The 20,741-nt window shown below is 45.4% G+C and overlaps 1 protein-coding gene across 5 annotated transcripts in view; it reads right to left on the bottom strand.

The window, feature by feature from the left end:
- The window catches only part of LOC119961976 (TRAF family member-associated NF-kappa-B activator-like), a 104,842-nt gene that overhangs the window by 64,041 nt on the left and 20,060 nt on the right, over positions 1–20,741 (bottom strand). For 3 of the 5 annotated variants that reach the window (XM_038789658.1, XM_038789654.1, XM_038789659.1), the window contains exons 2-4: positions 15,664–15,798; positions 12,101–12,182; positions 5,549–5,694 (exon numbers count right to left, since the gene is read on the bottom strand). In XM_038789658.1, coding sequence (XP_038645586.1) covers positions 5,549–5,694; positions 12,101–12,182; positions 15,664–15,765 — 330 coding nt within the window. In that variant the 5' untranslated portion in view covers positions 15,766–15,798. Of the gene's footprint in view, positions 1–5,548; positions 5,695–12,100; positions 12,183–15,663; positions 16,037–20,741 lie in introns of those variants that run through there. The other 2 variants (XM_038789656.1, XM_038789655.1) reach the window with 2 other exon arrangements.

Here is a 20,741-nt window from a genome sequence, read left to right as displayed (position 1 = left end):
CTGGGCGGGATTCTCCGACCCTCTGTGCCGAAATCATGCTCCGCGTGGGGGCGGAGAATGATCTAACATAGACCCCCACGCTGGCACGCGATTCTCTGGCGGGAACTCGGGAGATACGGTTGATGTTGGTGTTATGGTGGGGGGGGTGGGAATCGGACATCGGTTGGGGGGGCGGCCTCAACAACAGGCAGGCCAGCGATCGGGGGCCGCCGATGGGCGGGCCTTTGCGATCCGGGAGCAACCTATCTTCCTCCACGCGGGCCTGCTGTGTGGCTCCGCCATGTCGGCGTGTGGCAACCCACGCTGAACCTGCTTGGGCCACCGTGTGCATGCGCGGCCTGTCCAGCAGAGCCCCGCTGGCATCTAGAGCTGCGGGATGCACGCTGGAGGCCTGCTAGTCCCGTGGAGAACGGGGAATCACCCCAGACTTTCGAGGAAAAAGACGAGTGATTCTCACCCGTTTTCCGGCGGGCGTGGGGACTTAGTCCCCCAAAGGGAGAATCCCACCCCCTGTCTGCCCTCTCAGGTAGTGGTAAAAGGCATCATAGGACTATTTCAAAGAGGAGATGGGCCATTTTCTCCAATATCTTGGCCAATGTTTAGCCCTCAATCAGCACCACAAAAACAGGCTGTTGTCACATTGCTGTTTGTGGAAGCTTGCTATACTCAAATTGACTGACAAATTTCCTCCATTACAGCAGTCATTATACTTCAAAACCTCTGAAGACAAGTCTTATGGACTTAAAACATTAACTCTGTTCCTCTCTCCACAGATGCTACCAGACCATGGGCGGCATTCACATCTACCCGGCGGGACGGGGGGTCCCGGCGTAGGGGAGTGGCGCCAACCACTCCGGCGTCGGGCCTCCCTAAAGGTGTTGAATTCTCCGCACCTTTGGGGGCTAGGCCCGCTCCGGAGCGGTTGGCACCACGCCGCCTGGCGCCAAAACCGGCATCAGCGGCCTTTCAGGCCCGTCGCCCGGCCCTGGGGCTGGCCGAAAGGCCTTCGCCGGTTCTGCTGCTGACGTCACCACCGGCGCATGCGCGCTGAGGGATTCTCTTCCGCTTCCGCCATGGCGGAGGAGAAAGAGTGCCCCCCAAGGCACTGGCCCGCCCTCCGATCGGGGGCCCTGATCGCGGGCCTGGCCACCGTGGGGGCACCCCCCGCGGTCCGATCACCCCGCGCCCCCCCCCCCCCCCCCAGGATCCCGGAGGCCCGGTCGCGCCGCCGATCCCGCCACCACCAGAGGTGGTTCAGACCTCGGCGGCAGGAGAGGCCTCCCAGCGGCAGGACTTCGGCCCATCGCGGGCCGGAGAATCGCCGCAGGGGCCTCGCCGATCGTCACGCCGATCGGCGGGGCGTGATTCCCGCCCCCGCCAATTCCCAGGTGGCGGAGAATCTCTGCCACGGCAGGGGCAGGATTTTCGGTGGCCCCAGCCGATTCTCCGACCCTGCTGGGGGTCGGAGAATTTCGCCCCTGTCGAGTCTTTCCAACATTTTCTGTTTTTATTTCAGATTCCCAGCCTCCTCAGTATTCTGCTTTATTTCAAAAATACTTGATTGGTTGCCAAGTGCCTTTGTCTTGTGCTTGTGAAAGAAGCCATAAAAATGCAACTCTCTTTTTCCCCATATGAGCCAACTTGCATTGGTGGCAATTACCTCAATAATGAAACTGTAGGATCCTTTTGTCCTTTAAGTTGTGTGAAGCATGTTTTCACAGAAACACCGCAATAACCAGTATCACATTCAAAGCCTGTTTACCAGTTTGCCTCACTACCACAAATGGATCCAATAACCTCTCTTATAAAAGAGCTCCGATCATAAATGTCAACTTTAGCAAGTGGTAGTACTCCTGCATTATAGCCAGAAGGCTGAGTTCAAACTCCACTTCAGAGACTTTGCATACAAGCTAGGCTGACAATTCAGCATAGCCCTGAGCTAGAAGCGTATTGTGGAATGTGCTATTTCTTGACTGTGGCATTAGACCAAGGTCCCTATGTCCTCCTGGGTGGATGATACAAGATCCTTCCACACTATGCAAAGAAGAGTAGAGGAATTATCCAGGTGACCTGATGAACACTTTTCAATCAACACCTAAAAAGTAGATGATTTGTTATTTATTCAATTGCTGTTTGTGAGAACTTGCTGTGTACAAATTGGCTGATGCTTTCCTATAGTGCAGTGACTGCTTTCCAAAAGTCATAATTATCTGGCAATAAAGTACTCAGGACATCCTGAGGGCATGACAGGCTCTGGAACCCTTATCCTGCAACCCAAAAACCGGAAGGACCCAAAAGCTGGTTACACGCGACTATGGTGCATGAAGTAGCAATTGGCATGCAGAGTTCTTAAAACTGTCACTTTATTCGGTGGCGCCACCGATTCCATCTATTACACAAAGTTTGAATACTGTTTGAAGAAGCATCTCTCTGCAATAATAATCTTTGTTAGCCTTGGTTTCATGTCGAGCAAGGCAGCAGAAAGTCCCATGGCTGGCGGAATTGCCAAGAGGAAGCATTTGTCTCTGAGTATTAAGCAGAAAATGGAATTACAAATGCATTGAAAGAAGGGTGCCTCAGTGAAAAGATTGTGAAGAATATGGTGTTGGTATAGCAACCATTTATGATTTGAAGAAGCAAAAGGAGTTACTTGAATTTTATGTTGTTAGTGATGTGCCAAATTAATGGATAATTGTAATGGAAATTACGGGCAGCACGGTAGCACAGTTGTTTCACAGTTCCAGGGTCCCAGGTTCGATTCCCGGCTTGGGTCACTGTCTGTACAGAGTCTGCACGTTCTCCCACTGTCTGCATGGGTTTCCTCCGGATGCTCCGGTTGCCTCCCACAGTCCAAAGATGTTCAGGTTAGGTGGATTGGCCATGCTAAATTGCCCTTAGTGTCCAATAAGGTTCGATGGGGTTAATGGGGATAGGGTGAGGTGTGGGCTGAGGTAGGCTGACTTTTCCATGGGTCGGTGCAGACTTGGTCGAATGGCCTCTTTCTACACTATAGGTTCTATGTTCTATAATAGGAAAACACTCCATCAGTCAAAGACTGTCCATGTAGAGAAAGTGTTACTGGAGTGGACCAGGCAGTGTTGGAGTTAAAAATATCCAGTGGATTGCTTTATTATCATGGCCTAAGTGAAAGTTTTCCATGAAGAGTTAGGTCTAAAAACGCCATGTGCATACTCAACAGGATGGTATGACAAATTTTTAAAACGGCGTGGTGCATGTCTACTATGAGTATGTGGCAAAAAGCTGCAACTGACCATGAAACTGAAGAGGCATATTTTGATGAACTTTCCACGATAATATTGGAAGATGGTCTTCCAGCTGAGCAAGTGTACAATGCTGATCAGACCCCACTACATTGGAGCTATGTAATGGTGGATGAGACAGCACAATAGGTTCTTGGTTAATAAGGGGATCAGGGGTTAGAGGGAAAATGCAGGAGAATGGGCTGAGAAAAATATCAGCCATGATTGAATGGCAGAGTGGCCTAATCTTGCTTCTAAGTCTTATGGACTGGGATACAAAGATTCCAAGGAATGGCTTATTGTACCCAATGTTCAACAGCAGGTATCCAAATTGTATAATAAGGGGATCAGGGGTTATAGGGAGAAGGCAGGAGAATGGGGATGAGAAAATATCAGCCATGATTGAATGGCGGAGCAGACTCGATGGGCCAAGTGGCCTAATTCTGCTCCTATGTATTATGGTATAAATTATTTGTTATTGGAAAAAGCTTACATCCCAGGTCTTCCAAGGGGATCAGGGTTTTTCCTGTTCTTCATAAGTAATAAAGCCAATAAGCATGCATGGATGACGAGAAAAGTTTTCTTGATTAGTACGAGAACCATTTTGTCCCTGAAGCCAGAGCTCATCATCAGGTTGTGGGTCTCCCGGGGCTGCAAAATTATGTTAATTTTTGATAAGTACTGCTCAGTCCAATCAGAGACTATGGGCACAATCTTTTTTTTTTTTAAATTTAAAGTGCCTAATTATTTTTTTTTTCCAATTAAGGGGCAATTTAGCATGACCAATCCACCTACTCTGCACATCTCTGGGTTGTGGGGGTAAGACCCACTCAGACAAGGGGAAAATGTGCAAACTCCACACAGACAGTGACCAGGAACCACGATTGAACCCTGGTCCTCATCGCCGTGAGGCAGCAGGGTTAACCATTGAGCCACCATGTCGCCTGAGACTATGGGCGCGATCTAATGGAAATGTTTCTAAGTGTCATTTATGGCTGGTTTTGCTGGGAGCTTCTCACCAGCTATATTGCTGAGTTCCCCACCACTATCAAGCCAAACTTAGTCACTTTATTGGGCCTTGGGAAGTTTATCCCCAGTCAGATCCACATTTACAATTTTTTGCATCACTGGGGAGCTGAACTCTCTGGCCAGCCCAGCTCCTCAGAGATCAGGCCACTATTTTCAAAGGTTGCCCTGATCCCCCACAACTCCCACCCACATCCAATATCACCCTCCACACACCCCACCCACGGGCAATGTCACCAACAGACACATAGACATTATCCCCTCCGACATAAGGATCCTTCACTATGGCATCGCTGAGGGCACAACCTTTTCAGGTTTTCCCAGGCACCCCTTCAAGGACCCTCACCCTTCAACTCTCTTCCCCCAAACCCCCCCCCCCCCCCCCAAAAGAAAACCTCCCAGAGGCCCCTAATACCGCCCTTCACCCCCAACCAACCATCCTTTCCTGGGCATGGCCCCACCCACCTCAAATCCTGACCCTTGGCAGTACAAGTCTCATACCCAGGCACTTCCATCTTGGCAGCGCTCCTGCCAGTGCCACCCCAGCTTCTAGGCAGTGCCAGGGTGGCAGCGTCAAGCAGGCAGCCTTGGCCATGCCAAGGTTCCCGGGTCCCATTTGTAGAGCTAAGGTGCCACCCTGTCCTGTCGCTGATCACACGGGGATCTTCAATGGCCTGGGAGATCCCCCAGGTGCTGTGACACCTGGTCCACGTATGAGTCGTAGAGAACAAATGTGCAATGGGGATTGAAAATGAGGGCAAGTGGAAAGGAGGGAAAGAGGTTACAAAGTGTTGAAGGAGGAGAGAATGTATGTAAAAGAAAAGAGGGACAGGGACAAATGCAAAAGTGGACAGAAGGGGTAAAGAGACAAGAGAGAGTAGTGGCATCATGAATGAACAATGAATAAGAATGAGCAGAAGACAAATGAGGGAAGTACTGATGACTGAGCAAGTTTACCTTGTGAATAGTCTCGGAAGGTATGAGGTTTCAGCCCTAGTCAGTGCAAAACTAGCTCATCTGAGCCGAGGCATTGGTAGAGCACTTTGGCTTGGGTACCATGTTGGCTCCAGTGTGAGGCCAGCTACTGACTGCTATTGGAAGTGCATATTTGTCAATATGGGCTAAAGAGAGAGCAGATTTCACTATGATCTCTCTAAGTGAGAGAGAAAATGAGAGAGACAGAAAGAGAGAAACAGATACTGTACTGAAATGTAGGAGTGATGGTATCCTTCAAGTCATTTGTAAATACAGATTTTTTTTACCTTACAGTATTTTTCTCTCTCTCCTATTTTCAATTCATCTGATGGGTCACATGTATGTTGTGGCTCATTTCTTCTAATTTTCAGCAAATCATTCTCTTTGATCTGTGGCCGAGTGTTCAGACCTTGAGCTTGTCCAGGATTATTGCCTGCAAACAGATCAGAAACAAAAAAGTTAGCACAAAAGTGAAGATAATTTATTACTGTAAATCAATCTGTTGCCTGACAATGAAGCATCAGTGCTGTATGTCCATAAGAATGTATGTTCCGAATTGAAGGAATTCAACCCATCCCTTCATCGATGATACTTTTTTCTCTCCTCCACAACCAGTGTGGGTTTGTAATACTTCCTCCACGAAGTGTATCCTATTCCCTTTAGAGATTAGTGGCAGCCTTTTATCTTGTACAACAATGGTTTGTGCCATGGTGGTCAACTCTGTGTTAAACATCACCTGGTGTAGTTCAGGTGCCCCACTCTGGCATGACAGTCTTGACTGCATTTGCTGCAGAGAAAGACAGTGGCCGAGAAGGTGCCTAATTTGCTGGCCTCTTTGTTCTCAGGACTATCTTCTAATTCGTCCGATTTCTTCCAACGATTTTCCAAACAGTCAGGGCGCAAATCTCTGGCCATGTTGGGCTCTCACTTGAGCGCAACTCGGCCAGAGAATGCCGGGGGTGACTTGCAGTGAGACTCCCGACAGATTCTCCAGAGTCCCGCAAAACGTCGGAGTCCCGCGAGATGGAGACGGCACCCCGCGCCAAATGGGTGGGACCAAATGATGCTCAGTGAAGTAGGTTGTAGACCTACCTGCACAGGATCGAGTGGCCAGTCTATCGTTGCAGGAGTTCCAGAGGGTAGTGTCATACGTCCAACCATCTTCAGCTGTTTCATAAATGACCTTCCCTCCATCATAAGGTCAGAAGTGGGGATGTTCACTGATGATCCAAAATGCTCAGCATCATTCATGATTCCTCAAACACTGAAGTTGTCTGTTTCCATCTGCAGCAGGACTTGGACAATAGTAAGGCGAGGGCTAATTGGCAAGTAGCTCTTGAGCCACACAAGTGCCAGACAATTACCATCTCCAACAAGTAAATCTAATCATTGGCCATGACATTCAGTGGCATTATCATCCCTGAACACGCAATATAAATTACCTGTGACCAGGTTACCAGTGACCGGAAATGGAATTAGACCAGCCATATAAATACTTAAAAAATTTCATTTACGGGATGTGGGCGTTGCTGGTTAGGCCAGTATTTATTGCCCATCCCTAGTTGCCCTTCAGAGGTAGTGGCGAGTTGCCTTCTTGAACCACTGCAGTCCCGGAGATGCAAGTACACCCACTGTGATGTTAGGGAGGGAGTTCTAGGATGTTGCCCCAGCGATAGTGAAGGAACGGCGAAAGATTTCCAAGTCAGGGTGGTGAGTGACTTGGAGGGGTACCTCCAGGTGGTGGGATTCCCAGGTATCTGTTGCACTTGTCTTTCTAGATGGTAGCAGTCGTGGGTTTGGAAGGTGCTAAGGAACCTTGCTGAGTTATTGCAATGCGTCTTGTAGGTGGTACACACGGCTGCCACTATTCTTCGGCGGTAGAGGATTTGAATGTTTGTGGAATGGGGAGCAATCAAGCGGGTTGCTTTGTCCTGGATGGTGTCGAGCTTCTTGAGTGTTGTTGGAGTTGCACTCATCCAGGCAAGTGGAGAGTATTCCATTACACTCCTGACTTGCACCTGTAGATGTTGGACAGGCTTTGAAGAATTACTCGCCGTAGGATTCCTAGCCTTTGACCTGCCCTGGTAGCCACAGTATTAATATAGCTAGTCCAGTTCAGTTTCTGATCAATGGTAACCCGCAGGATGTTGTTTGTGGGGGGCTTAGTGATGGTAATGCCATTGAATGCCAAGGGGCAGTGATTCGATCCTCTCTTGTAGGATGGTCATTGCCTGGCACTTGGGTGGCGCAAATGTAACTTGCCACTTGTCAGCCCAAACCGAGATATTGTGCATTTGGACATGGACTGCTTCATTATCTGAGGAGACGCGAATGGTGCTGAATATTGTGCAGTCATCTGCAAACATCTGCACGGCTGACCTTATGATGGAAGGGAGGTCATTGATGAAGCAGCTGAAGATGGTTGGGCCTCGGACACGACCCTGAGGAACTCCTCCAGAGATGTCCTGAAGTGGAGATGATTGACCTCCAACCACCACAACCATCTTCCTTTGTGCCAGGGATGACTCCAACCAGCGGAGAGTCTTCCCCCGATTCCCATTGACTCCAGTTTAGCTAGGGCTCGTTGATGTCATACTCAGTCAAATGCTGCCTTGATGTTAAGGGGCTGGTTTAGCTCACCAGGCTAAATCGCTGGCTTTTAAAGCGGACCAAGCAGGCCAGCAGCACGGTTCGATTCCCGTACCAGCCTCCCCGGACAGGCGCTGGAATGTAGCGACTAGGGGCTTTTCACAGTAACTTCATTGAAGCCTACTCGTGACAATAAGCGATTTTCATTTCATTTCATTTCATAAGGGCAGTCACTCTCACCTCACCTCTGGCATTCAGCTCTTTTGTAAATGTTTGAACCAAAGCTGTAATGGGTTCAGGAGCCGAGTGACCCTGGCGGAACACAAACTGAGTGTCCCTGAGCAGGTTATTGCTGACTAAGTGCCGCTTGATAGTACTGTTGATGACCCCTTCCATCACTTTGCTGATGATGGAGAGTAGACTGATAGAGTGGTCATTGGCTGGGTTGGATTTGTCCTGTTTCTTGTGTACAGGACACACCTGGGCAATTTTCCACATTGCCGGTAGATGCTAATGTTGTATCTATACTGGAACAGCTTGGCTAGAGGTCCAGCAAGTTCTGGAGCACAATTCGTCAGTACTATTGCTGGAATATTGTCAGGGCCCATAGCCGGTCATTGGCTGGGTTGGATTTGTCCTGTTTCTTGTGTACAGGACACACCTGGGCAATTTTCCACATTGCCGGTAGATGCTAATGTTGTATCTATACTGGAACAGCTTGGCTAGAGGTCCAGCAAGTTCTGGAGCACAATTCATCAGTACTATTGCTGGAATATTGTCAGGGCCCATAGCCGGTCATTGGCTGGGTTGGATTTGTCCTGTTTCTTGTGTACAGGACACACCTGGGCAATTTTCCACATTGCCGGTAGATGCTAATGTTGTATCTATACTGGAACAGCTTGGCTAGAGGTCCAGCAAGTTCTGGAGCACAATTCGTCAGTACTATTGCTGGAATATTGTCAGGGCCCATAGCCGGTCATTGGCTGGGTTGGATTTGTCCTGTTTCTTGTGTACAGGACACACCTGGGCAATTTTCCACATTGCCGGTAGATGCTAATGTTGTATCTATACTGGAACAGCTTGGCTAGAGGTCCAGCAAGTTCTGGAGCACAATTCGTCAGTACTATTGCTGGAATATTGTCAGGGTCCATAGCCTTTGCAGTATCCAGTGCCTTCAGCCGTTTCTTGATAACACGTGGAGTGAATCGTATTGGCTGAAGACTGATATCTGTGATGCTGGTGACCTCCGGAAGAGACCGAAATGGATCATCCACTCGGCACTTCTAGCTGAAGATTGTTGCGAATGCCTCAGCCTTGTCTTTTGAACACGTGCTGAGCTCCTCCATCATTGAGGATGGGGATATTTGTGGAGCCTCCAGTGAGGTGTTTACTTGTCCACCACCATACATGGCTGGATGTGGCAGGACAACAGAGCTTAGATCTAATGCGTTTGTTGTGTAATCGCTTAGCTTTGTCTATTACTAGGTTAGCACTGCTGCCTCAAGGCATCGGGGCCCCAGGTTCGATCCCGGCACTGGGTCACTATGCGTGATGAGTTTGCACATTCTCCCCATGTTTGCGTGAGTCTCGCCCCCACAATCCAAAGGTGTGCAGGGTAGGTGGATTGGCTGTGCTAAATTGCCCCTAAAATTGGAAAAAATGAATTGGGTACTCTAAATTTATGTTTTAAAAAAAGCTTTGTCCATTACTTGCTGCTTATGCTGTTTGGAACACAAGTAGTCCTGTGTTGTAATTTCACCAGGTTGACACCTCATTTTTCAGTATGCCTGATGTTGCTCCTGGCATGCTCTCCTGCACTCTTCATTGAACCAGGGTTGATCCTCTGGCTTGGTGGCAATGGTAGAGTAGGGGATGTGCCAGGCCATGAGGTTGCAGATTGTGCTTGAATACAATTCTGCTACTGCTGATGGCCCTCAGCGCCTCATGGATGCCCGGTCTTAAGTTGCTAGATCTGCCTGAAGTCTATCCCAGTTAGCATGGTGGTAGTGCCACACAACACTGTAGCTACAAGAGGAGTCAAAGACTGGGAATTCTGCGGAGAGCAACTGACAGAGAGAGACTTCCAAATTTGGCTCTCTCTTTTACATTGCTGCTGAAAATGAGAAGCAAACTTTCTCACAAAAGCAGAAAGCATGCTAAATCTATTCATCCACACTCTAGCCACATTATATCAACAGTAGGACACAGAGCAGAAAGTTGTGCTTCCCTGCAGAAAGATGGGACAATTCAGTCAGCTCCTCACTGATGAGTTGTCAACAGCAGATATAAATATATTTTCTACCATTCATTCACTGATAAAATATGCTGCCCTTCTCACTTTAATGTAAGATAAGTGTTCTTGAGGTCAAATGACCTGTTGTGGTCAAAGTCTTCGACCAGAGAATATTGAAATAATATCTAAACCCTGGCACATGAAATGCAAGCTTAGCAGTACGCAAACCCTAGGAACTAACAAATGCACAAGGTTGAAACAAGTAACTTCAGGATCGAAGTGATGGGAACAACTTATGCAAATATTACAAAAGGGTTCATAAATATTGTTCAAATTTATTATTTCACTTAATGTGGATGTAGCTGGTTGGACCAACATTTGTTGCCCATCCCTAATTGCCCTTGAGAAGTTGGTGATGAGCAACTTTCTTGAACTGCTGCAATCCATGCGTGTAGGTACACTCACAGTGCTGTTAGGAAGGCAGTTCCAGGATTTGAACCCAGAGACAGAGAAGGAATAGCAATTCAGTTCCAAGTCAGGATGGTTGTGGCTTGGAGGACAACCTGCAGGCAGTAGGATTCCCAAAGTACTTTTCAGGAGCACTGTAAGCACAATTTGATACCATGTCACATAAAGGGATATTAAGATAGATGGCCAAAATAGCGATCAAAGAGATAAGTTTTAAGGAGGGTCTTAAAGCGGAATCCCAGAGCTTTCGGGTCTAGGCAGCTGAAGACATGGCCACCAACTGGAAATACTCAAAAGTCCAGAATTAGTGAAGGAGATTACAAAGATAGATAGAGGCAAAGTCATTGAGAGGGTTTCAAACAAGAATGAGAATTTTAAAGTTGAGGATTTGCTTAATTGGAAGTCAATATTAGCCAATGAGGACAGTGGTGAAAGGTGAATGGGCCAAATTTAACAAAGGGATCAGATTATGGGAGGAGGGGTTAACCAATTGCTGGGGTAGGGTAGAGGTGGGGACAGCCAATTGCAGAAAGGGAAGTAGGTTGACTTGATGAACCAGGGGAGTTGGGGGAGTTCTCCTGCTCTTCCTGCCCCACACATAGTGCTGGAAAGACACTTGTCTATTAGATCCAGCCTTTCTCACCACGCTCCACTGCCAGGTTTCCCCAACCCTGGGAAACCCAGCGCACCGGCGTTATATCGAAAAACCTGCTGAAATTTGAAGCATGCTGCTTTGTTAGAATATTTAAATGATAGGCCTGCCTGAGGAGAGGTTAGCTGCCCACCCCCAAACTTGCCTCAGTTAGAACTGCAAATGGTTGTGCTGGAGGCAGCTTTGTGGTCTTCAGCATTTTAACCAAGCCACAACCAAATACTCGGGGTTAGAATTCCACCCCACCAAGGCAGCGATTGGCAATAAGGTGAAATGTGCTGACACATTCTGATAATAGAATAAAAAATAATTGCTGGGAAAAAAAAACAATTTTGAACCGTTCCATCACAGAAGCAACTTTATCAAAAGGCAGTATACAAGGTGAAAGCAATTCATCCAAGAATTCATAAAGCTGGCAGATGGCATCTCAGTGAAGCAATATTTGTTATCCTCAAAATTGGAAATACAATGAAGGTAGTCGTATTTCATTCCATCTGCTTCCCAATTATGGGAGCAAAACTTAAACCGAAAATCTGTGCCAAAAGCTGTAAAATGAGTTTGAACAAGACCTGTTACTGTTAGCAATATCAAACAAAAACAGTTTTTTTTTTGACACATGCAGTGAGGAGGAAACAAAGAAGGAAAAGGAAAAAGAAAACATAAACATCAATTAATAACAAGAATATCAAGGGAAAATATAGTTGAGAAACAATGAAAAAGCAAGGTTGAGTAAAAGACCAAAGCAGCATAACAGCTTCACCTCGCAAAGAATACTGAAATGGGATCATTGCATAAAATGTCAAAGGTACCAGTGAGCATACTTAATGAGTTACCTAAACAATAAAGAGGATAAGAAAGGAGAAAATATTTTCTCTTTACTTGGCACACATGTCTTACCTCTGGGGGTGGTAGAGGCAGACTGTGATTGCAATACAGTGGTTTGTTTTATTGTTGCCAGTTCTTGCTCCAAGCAACAAATCTGTATTTGAGCAAAAATAAAATTCAATAATTATTAGCTATATATTTTCTAAAATTATAACAAAAAACTCCACCACAGAATGCAACTCTCACTCACAAAAAATAAACAAAGCAATTATTCAGAAGATATAGAAAAACTCTTGAAGAGCAAAAAACGACAAGAGCCAAAATATGTACAGGGCTATGAACTGAACTTGGCAGAAAAACCAGATTGATCTTCACCCTGAGCAGCATTTAACCTTGGAGTAAACTCATCCAAAGATTATATCTCAAATTGATTTTATCATGGGCACAGTAGCATAGTGGTTATGCCACTGGACTAGTAAACCTGATGGCATTTTGTTAATTTAAATTCAGTTTTGAAAATACATCTGAAATAACGGCTTGGTAGTCTTACAAGTGGCCATGACGCTGGTGGGATTGCTTTCTTTTATTTGGGGGGGGGGGGGGGGGGGGCAGGAAATAGCCCTGTTGTTGTTAGTCAGCACATCCAGCATGTCATCAGCAATGTTTCAAATGCCCTAGGAGGTCACAATCACAATTTTCAAGGCAATAAATGATTGATAATAAATGCCAAATGATTGGTAATAAATGACAGTCTTGCCAGCAATGCCCACATGCTGAAAATGATTTTTTTTTAAAAGCCTTAAAGGGTTTTTCACTACTTAGCCTTATAAGCATTATGTTCTAGGGCACGTGGATACTGTCCTCATCAAAATTACACGTCCTCTGACGAGAACATTGCAAGTAGTAATTAATGGAAATGTTAAAGATAGCACAAAATGTGTTCAACACTCTTCTTGTCACGATTGTCCATTTGGTACATTCCTTCACGTTTTCTGTCAAATTTGATTTTGCCCACTGATTTTATCAACCTTTACTCAAATCCTTCAACTTCCATGTCCAAGCTTCGTGGAGCTATGGTCATAATACCATTTTACTTGAGGTTGAGTCCTGTCAGCCACTTGATCTCTGTAGCAGTAGCTACTATCAAAGGGCTTTAAGTTTCTTACACCTTCAAATGTTTTAGAAATGCAGAATTTTTAACCGTTACTTCAATAAAGAGATTAAGAAATTTAAAAGCCAGTTTCTATTCACGACAATAACCCAACATCTGCAAGATCAGGGGTGGAATCCTCCAACGGGGCTCAAATCTATTATGAGAAACCACACTACCCACCTGTCTTAGCCTAGGCCCCAAACTACTGCTGATCACATTGTATCATCTATTGCTACCTAGATTTTCATACTCCAACACATTCCAGCAACTGAACCACATAGCCCAACCAACACTGTACTCCTTTTTACCATCAAGGATTATGCATTCCATCAGATGCTGCACCCATTTCTTGCCTCAGGGCTCTTGAACAACACTGAATTGCTAGCCCTCCAAATGGTTGGATCAAAAGGGAGTGAGAAAGAGGAATTAAGGGAATAATTCAAAGGAATAAGGGAAGAAATGGGAGGAGTCGATGCCAAAGGGTGGGGCCCCCAGGAACTGTGTTCTGATCAAAGTTTCTGATACTGTCTTTTACTTCTTAAAATGGACACCATAGAGTTGCAATGGATTGTTGCACATGACTTTCATGGAATCTATGAAGGACAAATGGGAAAGAGAACATTAAAATGTGCCACAATTGCAACTACCACCTTCCATTCCATCTACCATGTTCTTCCAAAGGTGAAAGCGAAGAAAAAGGGCACAGACACTGAAGCAATAACGAATAAGGGAGACAGAAATTAAAAAACGAGTAAAGTGTGAAATGCACTGAACTGATAAAGTGCAACTATGAAATGAACAAGACGTTCCATAAGATCCAGCACTAAATAACATCTGATTAAGCTTGATGCGGCAACTGTGCCACTTCAAGGTTTGCAAGTTAACAAACTCACTGGCTCCGCAGATTGTTCTCACTTTCTTGTGCAGCAAACCTCCCTCTTTTATATTCCCACTGTGTTTAAAAATATTGCGTGAAGAAAATCCTTTCTGCACTGCCCCAAGCTATTCTTTGCTGTTTCTGAATTAAATCCACTTAATAATCCGAGTAACAGTCTCTGTCTCACATGGTATTATACACAAGTCAGAAAATAGTTTCTCTCTTTCCTAACTCTGTTGGCTTTCCTCTGTATTATGGCTTCTGCCTTTCTCTCCCAAACATTTCCTTAAATTTCTCTCTCTTTTAAAAGAATGTTTCTTCCTTACTTTCAACTGGGCAATGGTGAGCAGCACAGTGTGGTTCAACCGGGGAAAAGGAGTTAACAAAAGCTGCAAGCTGAAATGTAGTTGGGGGCTGGCACAAGATGGGTGGGCAATGTGGCCGTCAGCAGATCCCTGCGCCCTCACTCATTCTCTTAAATTTTCACTCCCAGCACATTCCCGACTACATCTTCCCATCAATCTATCATTGGTGCTGCCTTCCCCTCTCTGAACAACCTCTCAAGCCCAGTGTGCTTCTCTTTGCTTTGCTGGCACCAGCTCACCCGTTAGTCTTCTATTTGTCTCCCCCAATTCCAATTAACTGCTTCATGGGAGAATGGAGGGAGGTCAGATCTTATCCTCACTCTATTTCCCTTCTCCACTCCCTTCCAATTTGTTTCCCTTCTTTAGAGAGAATTACTTCAGTTTTAATTTTTTCAATATCAAATTTCAAGAAAGGAATACATCAGTATATTGCCTCTTTCTCTCTCATGCCCATAGATATGTTATAATAATCAATTAATCTTTCTATCAAAGAAAATATGGGTAATATAATTGGTTTCAAGCTTTTTAGAAAACCAAACTAACATACTTTCTTGTCTGCTTAACAGACTTTCTGAAGCTGAAAGAACACAAAACAAAAGCTACATCAGCTGGTGTTAAATCAGAAGACCACCCCGACACGCACACCCCAACACCCATAATCCTCAATCCCAGCAACCCCCCCCCCCCCCCCCCCCCCCCCCCCCCGAAAGACAATCTTCCATCAGTTCAGCTGAAGGAACAGACTACCAACACATTCTGCGAAGCCAAGTGCAATATATACGCTCACAATGATGATTGATGACCAAAATATTCAAGTCCACAGCTAGGCTTTTGGAAGAGGCCATGTCTTTCAAATAGAACAAACAAAACAAAGAAAATTACAGCACAGGAAGGAACAGGCCCTACGGCCCTCCCAGCCTGCGCCGATCCAGATCCTTTATCTAAACCTGTTGCCTATTTTCCAAGGTCTACTTCTCTCTGTTCCCCACCCGTTCATATATATTCAAAGACACCCAAAAGATTATTTAGAAATATTTTACAATAACAACTAAATTATGTTCTTAAATATTTGTTTAAACTCTTATTTATGACATTAAAAGTTTCATTATATTGAAAAGTCGACAGATAAGGAAAAGAAAATCAGAAATATAACAAGCATTAGTCCAGTTTTCAGTGAAATATGCATCCTTTATACCTAATTTAGTTCTCAGTTATTTACAATAATTGTCAAACAATGTACCTTTTGTTCTAATGTTTTCTTGATGTTGTCTCGATCCATGCATGCCTGACGATAAGCTTCAAATGCCCTGTTGAGCTGCTCTCCAGCACTATTTTTATCCATATCTACCAAATCAATATTACGAACCTAAAATATCTGCAATAAAAAAACATGCTTGCTATCAATAGTTGCATATACAGCTTCATCACATGCTAAAGCTATTAACTAGTAATTACCAGCCCAAAGTATGTGTAAAATGTTTCGCTTGTATCTACTGCAACTCCCATGACATTCAATAGGGGGAGGTGGTGTGTCGTGGTATTGTCGCTGGACTAGTAATCCAGACACCCAGGATTATCTCTGGGGACCTGAGTTTGGGTCCCAACACAGTGTTAGAATTTGAATTCAGTAAAAAAATCTGGAATTAAAAGTCGAATGATGTCAATTTTCATAAAACTCAGCTAGATCACTAATGTCCTGTCTTTAGAGAAGGAAATCTGTCGTCCTGACCTGGTCTGGCTTAAATGTGACTCCACACCAACAATGTGGTTGACTATTAACTCTGAAATAGCCTCTCGATAGTTTCAAACTGCTAAGAAGTCTCAAAGAATGTAATTGGCCAGGCCACCCATCATTGACCCAGGAAAGGCAATGGCAAATGCAGCTCTATCGACCCTACAAAGCCCTCCTTACTAGCATCTGGAGGTGAGTGTTAAAATTAGGAGAGTAGTCCCACAGACTAGTCAAGCAACAGCCTGACGCAGTCATCCTATGGGATCTTGGGAAGGATTTACCAGTTGTTCATGCCGGTGGGAAATTCTGGTCCCAGTGCATGGGCTTCCTGGCGACGAGGGGTGCTGTCACTGGAAATTTCCATTCACAATGGCGGGGTCAGTAGATCCCACTGGCAGCCCGCCTCCACTGCCAAAAACACGCAGCGGGGTGGCCGGTAAATCCCACCCCTTATCTTCAGACAATTAACTGGGCACATTCCATCATCATCCCTGGATATGTTCTACTGGCAGGGCAGACCCAGCAGAGGGGAGGGCGACACAGTGGTTTACAGTCAGGAGGAAGTCGCTCTGGGAGTCGACAACGTTGATTCCAGACCCCATGAATTTTCATGGCATCAAGGAAACCTCCTGCTGATTATCACCTTACCCCCCTCAGCTGATGAATCCGTACTCCTCCAGGTTGAATACCACTTGAAGGAAGCACTGAAGGTGGCAAGGGCAGAGAAGGCACTCTGGGTGGGGGGCTTCAATGTCCACCACCAAGAGTTGCTTGGTAACACCACTAGGACTCGACCAATTTGGTTAGTACAGGGCATAGCTGCTCGACTGGGTCTGCGACATGTGGTGAGGGAATTGATAAGAACATAAAAGAACATAAGAACTGGAAGCAAGATTAGGCCATCTGGCTCCTTGAGCCTGCTCCACCATTAAATAAGACCGTAGCTGATCTTTTTGTGGACTGAGCTCCACTTACCCACCTGCTCATCATAACGCTTAATTCCATTCCTGTTTAAAAATCTATCTTTGCCTTAAAGATACTTAATGACGTAGCCGCAATGGCTTCACAGGGCAGGGAATTCCACATATTCAAAACCCTTTGGATGAAGACGTTCCTCCTCAACTCCATTCTAAATCTACCCCCCCTTATTTTTAAGCGATGCCCCCTAGTTCTAGTTACACCCGTCAGTGAAAACAAACTCCCTGCTTCTATTCCTTTCATAATTTTATATGTTCCTATAATATTCCCTCTCATTCTTCTAAATTCCAATGAGAATAGTCCCAGTCTACTCAGTCTCTCCTCATAAGCCAATCCCCTCAACTCTGGAATCAACCTAGTGAATCTCCTCCGCACCCCCTCCATTGCCAATACATCCTTTCTCAAGTCAGGAGACCAAAACTGTACATAGTACTCCAGGTGTGGCCTCACCAGCACCCTATACAGCTGCAACATAACCTCCCAGTTTTAAACTCCACCCTTCTAGCAATGAAGGACAAAATTCCACTTGTCTTCTTAATTACTTGCTGCGCCTGAAAACCAACGTTTTGCAATTCATGCACAAGGACACCCAGATCCCTCTGCACAGCAGCATGTTGTAATTTATCACTTAAATAATAGTCCACAAGAGGGAAAAACATACTTGACCTCAAACTCACAAACCTGTCTGCGTCTGTCCTTGACAGTATCGGTAGGAGTGACCACCGCACAGTCCTTGTGAATATGGTAATAATAATCTTTATTGTCACAAGTAGGCTTGCATTAACACTGAAATGAAGTGACTGTGAAAATCGCCTCGGTGCCACATTCCATGCCTGTTCGGGTACACTGAAGGAGAATTCAGAATGTCCAATTCACCTAACAGCACATCTTTTGGGACTTGTGGGAGGAAACCGGAGCACCCAGAGGAAACCACGCAGATACAGGGAGAACATTCAGACTCCGCACACAGTGACTCAAGCCAGGAATTGAACCTGGGACCCTGGCACTGTGAATCAGCAGTGCTATCCACTGTGCTACCATGCTGCCCAGGTCCCATCTTCACATTGAGGATACCCTCCACAGTGTTGTGGGGCACTTCCAATGTGCTAAATGGATAGATTTCAAACAGATCAAGCAATTCAAGACCAGGATGTGTTTTGGGCCATCAGCAGCACTGTACTCGACCACAATCTGTAACCTCAAGGCCTGGTATATCCTCCACTCTACCATTATCACCAAACCATGGTGTCAACCCTGGATCAATAAAGAGTGCAGGAGGGCATGCCAGGAGTAACACCAGACATACTAAAAATGAGGTGTCAACCTGATGAATCTACAAAACAGGGCTACTTGTATGCCAAATAGCACAAGCAGCACAACCAACAATCAGATTTCAGCTCTGCAGTCCTGCCACATCCAACCATGAATGGTGGTCGACAATTAAACAACTCACCGGAGGAGGAGACTCCACAAATATTCCCATCCTCAGCGCAAAAGATAAGGCTGCGGTATTTCCTACATTCTTCAGCCAGAAGTGCCGAGTTGATGGTCCATCTCAGCCTCCTCCAGAGGACCCCAGCATCACAGCTGCCAGTTTTCGGTCAATTTAATTCACTCTACATGATACCAAGAAATGACTGAAGGCACTGGAAACTGCAAAGGCTATGGGCTCTGACAACAGTACTGAGGACTTGAGCTCCAGAATTAGCTGTTTCCATAGCCAAGCTAGTCCAGTACAGCTACAACACTGGCATCAACCCAGTGGAGGCATGTCCTGTACACAAAAGGCAGGACAAATCCAACTCAGCCAATTACCACCACATCAATCTCCTCTCGGTCATCAGCAAAGTGATGGAAAAGGTCATTAACAGTGCTATTAAGCAGCACCTACTTAGAAATAACCGGCTGACTGATGCTCAGTTTGGGTTCCATCACAGTCATTCAGCTTCTAACCTCATTACAGCCTTGCTTCAAAAATGGGCAGAAGAACTTAACTCTAGAGGTGAGGCGAGGTGAGAGTAACTGTCCTTGGCATAAAGACACATTTAACCGAGTATGGCATCAAGGAGCCCGAGCAAAACTGGAGCTAATAGGAATAAGGGAGAAAGCTCTCTGTTGGCTGGAGTCATACCTAACAAAAAGAAAGGTGATCGGGTTGTTGGAGATCAATCATCACAGATCCTGGACATCCAGCGTGTACTGTCCTAGACCCAACCATCTTCAGCTGCTTCCTTCCATCATAAGGTCAGAAGTGGAGATGTTTGTTGATGATTGCATAATGTTCAGCATCATTTGCATCTCCTCAGATACTGAAGCAGTCCATGTCTAAATGCAGCATGATCTGGACAATGCCCAGGCTTGGGCTGACAAGTGGCAAGTAACCTTTGCCAAGGCTGCTTGGACAGCACCTACCAAACTCACAACCAATACCATCTAGAAGGACAAGGGCAGCAGATTTACGGGAGCACCATCACCTGAAGTTCCCTTCCGAGCCACTCACCATCCTGACTTGAAATATATAATTCCTTCACTGTCGCTGGGTGAAAACCCTAGAACTCCCTTGCTAACAGCACTGTGGGTGTATCAACATGACAGTGGTTCAAGAAGGCAGCTCACCACCATATTCTGAAAGATAACTAGGGATGGGCAATAAATGCTGGTCTAGCCAGCAAAGCTCACATCCCTTGAATGAATGAAAGAAAATTGTAACAAATGGGGCAGATAACAAAATGCCACTTTTGCAAAGTGAATGATTGAGCAACACAATATGTGCTGGCATTTAATTATGCATCATCAGCTCTTCGCCCAAAGATGCTGTACCATTTTCACATAAATCATAGCAAAGGCCAGTTGAACTGCAAATTCTGACCAAGGGGTGTCATGCTCGAGTCCCTCAAATAGAAAGGCAAGGCCACAAACCAAGGAATACAGAGGAATTGCAAACACCATCTTTTTAGCCATTGCAGTAATCTTCAGTCCTTCATGTCTTCCAGCTGAAGCTGGCAGTCACTCAAACAGCTGCAAATCTTGTAGGTTTGCCATTATACCTCAGCTCCTGTTGCATTCAATGGTGAGGCCTGCCTGGGGTCAGCTTGTACGAGTGGTGAGACTAGACTATGCAAGTGACAAGACAGAGCAAACTCAGATATTCTCAGACTTGGATAGATGAAGTGCACTTAGGCACTGAGTAGACAGACAGACGCACACACATGGATCTCATGAGTCAATCAAAAATTGTGCTGTATCACTAACAATATGCATTACATGGCAATAACACCTGCAACATATTATTGATGACCATTGCTTTACAATGTCTGAATAAGTAAAGTTCTGAGCAATATGAAGCATCTGTGCAATCAAAAGTATGTTTCGAACTGTCCTGCTGTTTTGAGGATTGAATTCCATGTTTCTTCTTGTTATTTGTGAAAACTGTGAACAAGCAACTGTTATGTTTTCAAGTTATTTTTAAACTCCAGATATTTTATGCTTTCAGTTTCACAGGCCACTCGCTCAGATTAATCTTCAGCCCATTCTGTTTTTTGAAAAAGTGGTTCCAATTGGATAGACAGTTAAGTTAGCAGTATATTTAGAGATCAAATAGGAATCCT

This window comes from Scyliorhinus canicula, chromosome 2 (assembly GCF_902713615.1).
Source record: "Scyliorhinus canicula chromosome 2, sScyCan1.1, whole genome shotgun sequence".
NCBI classification, from domain to species: Eukaryota; Metazoa; Chordata; class Chondrichthyes; order Carcharhiniformes; family Scyliorhinidae; genus Scyliorhinus; species Scyliorhinus canicula.
Note: the sequence above shows the minus strand (reverse complement) of the source record. Positions and strands in the feature narration are given on the sequence as shown.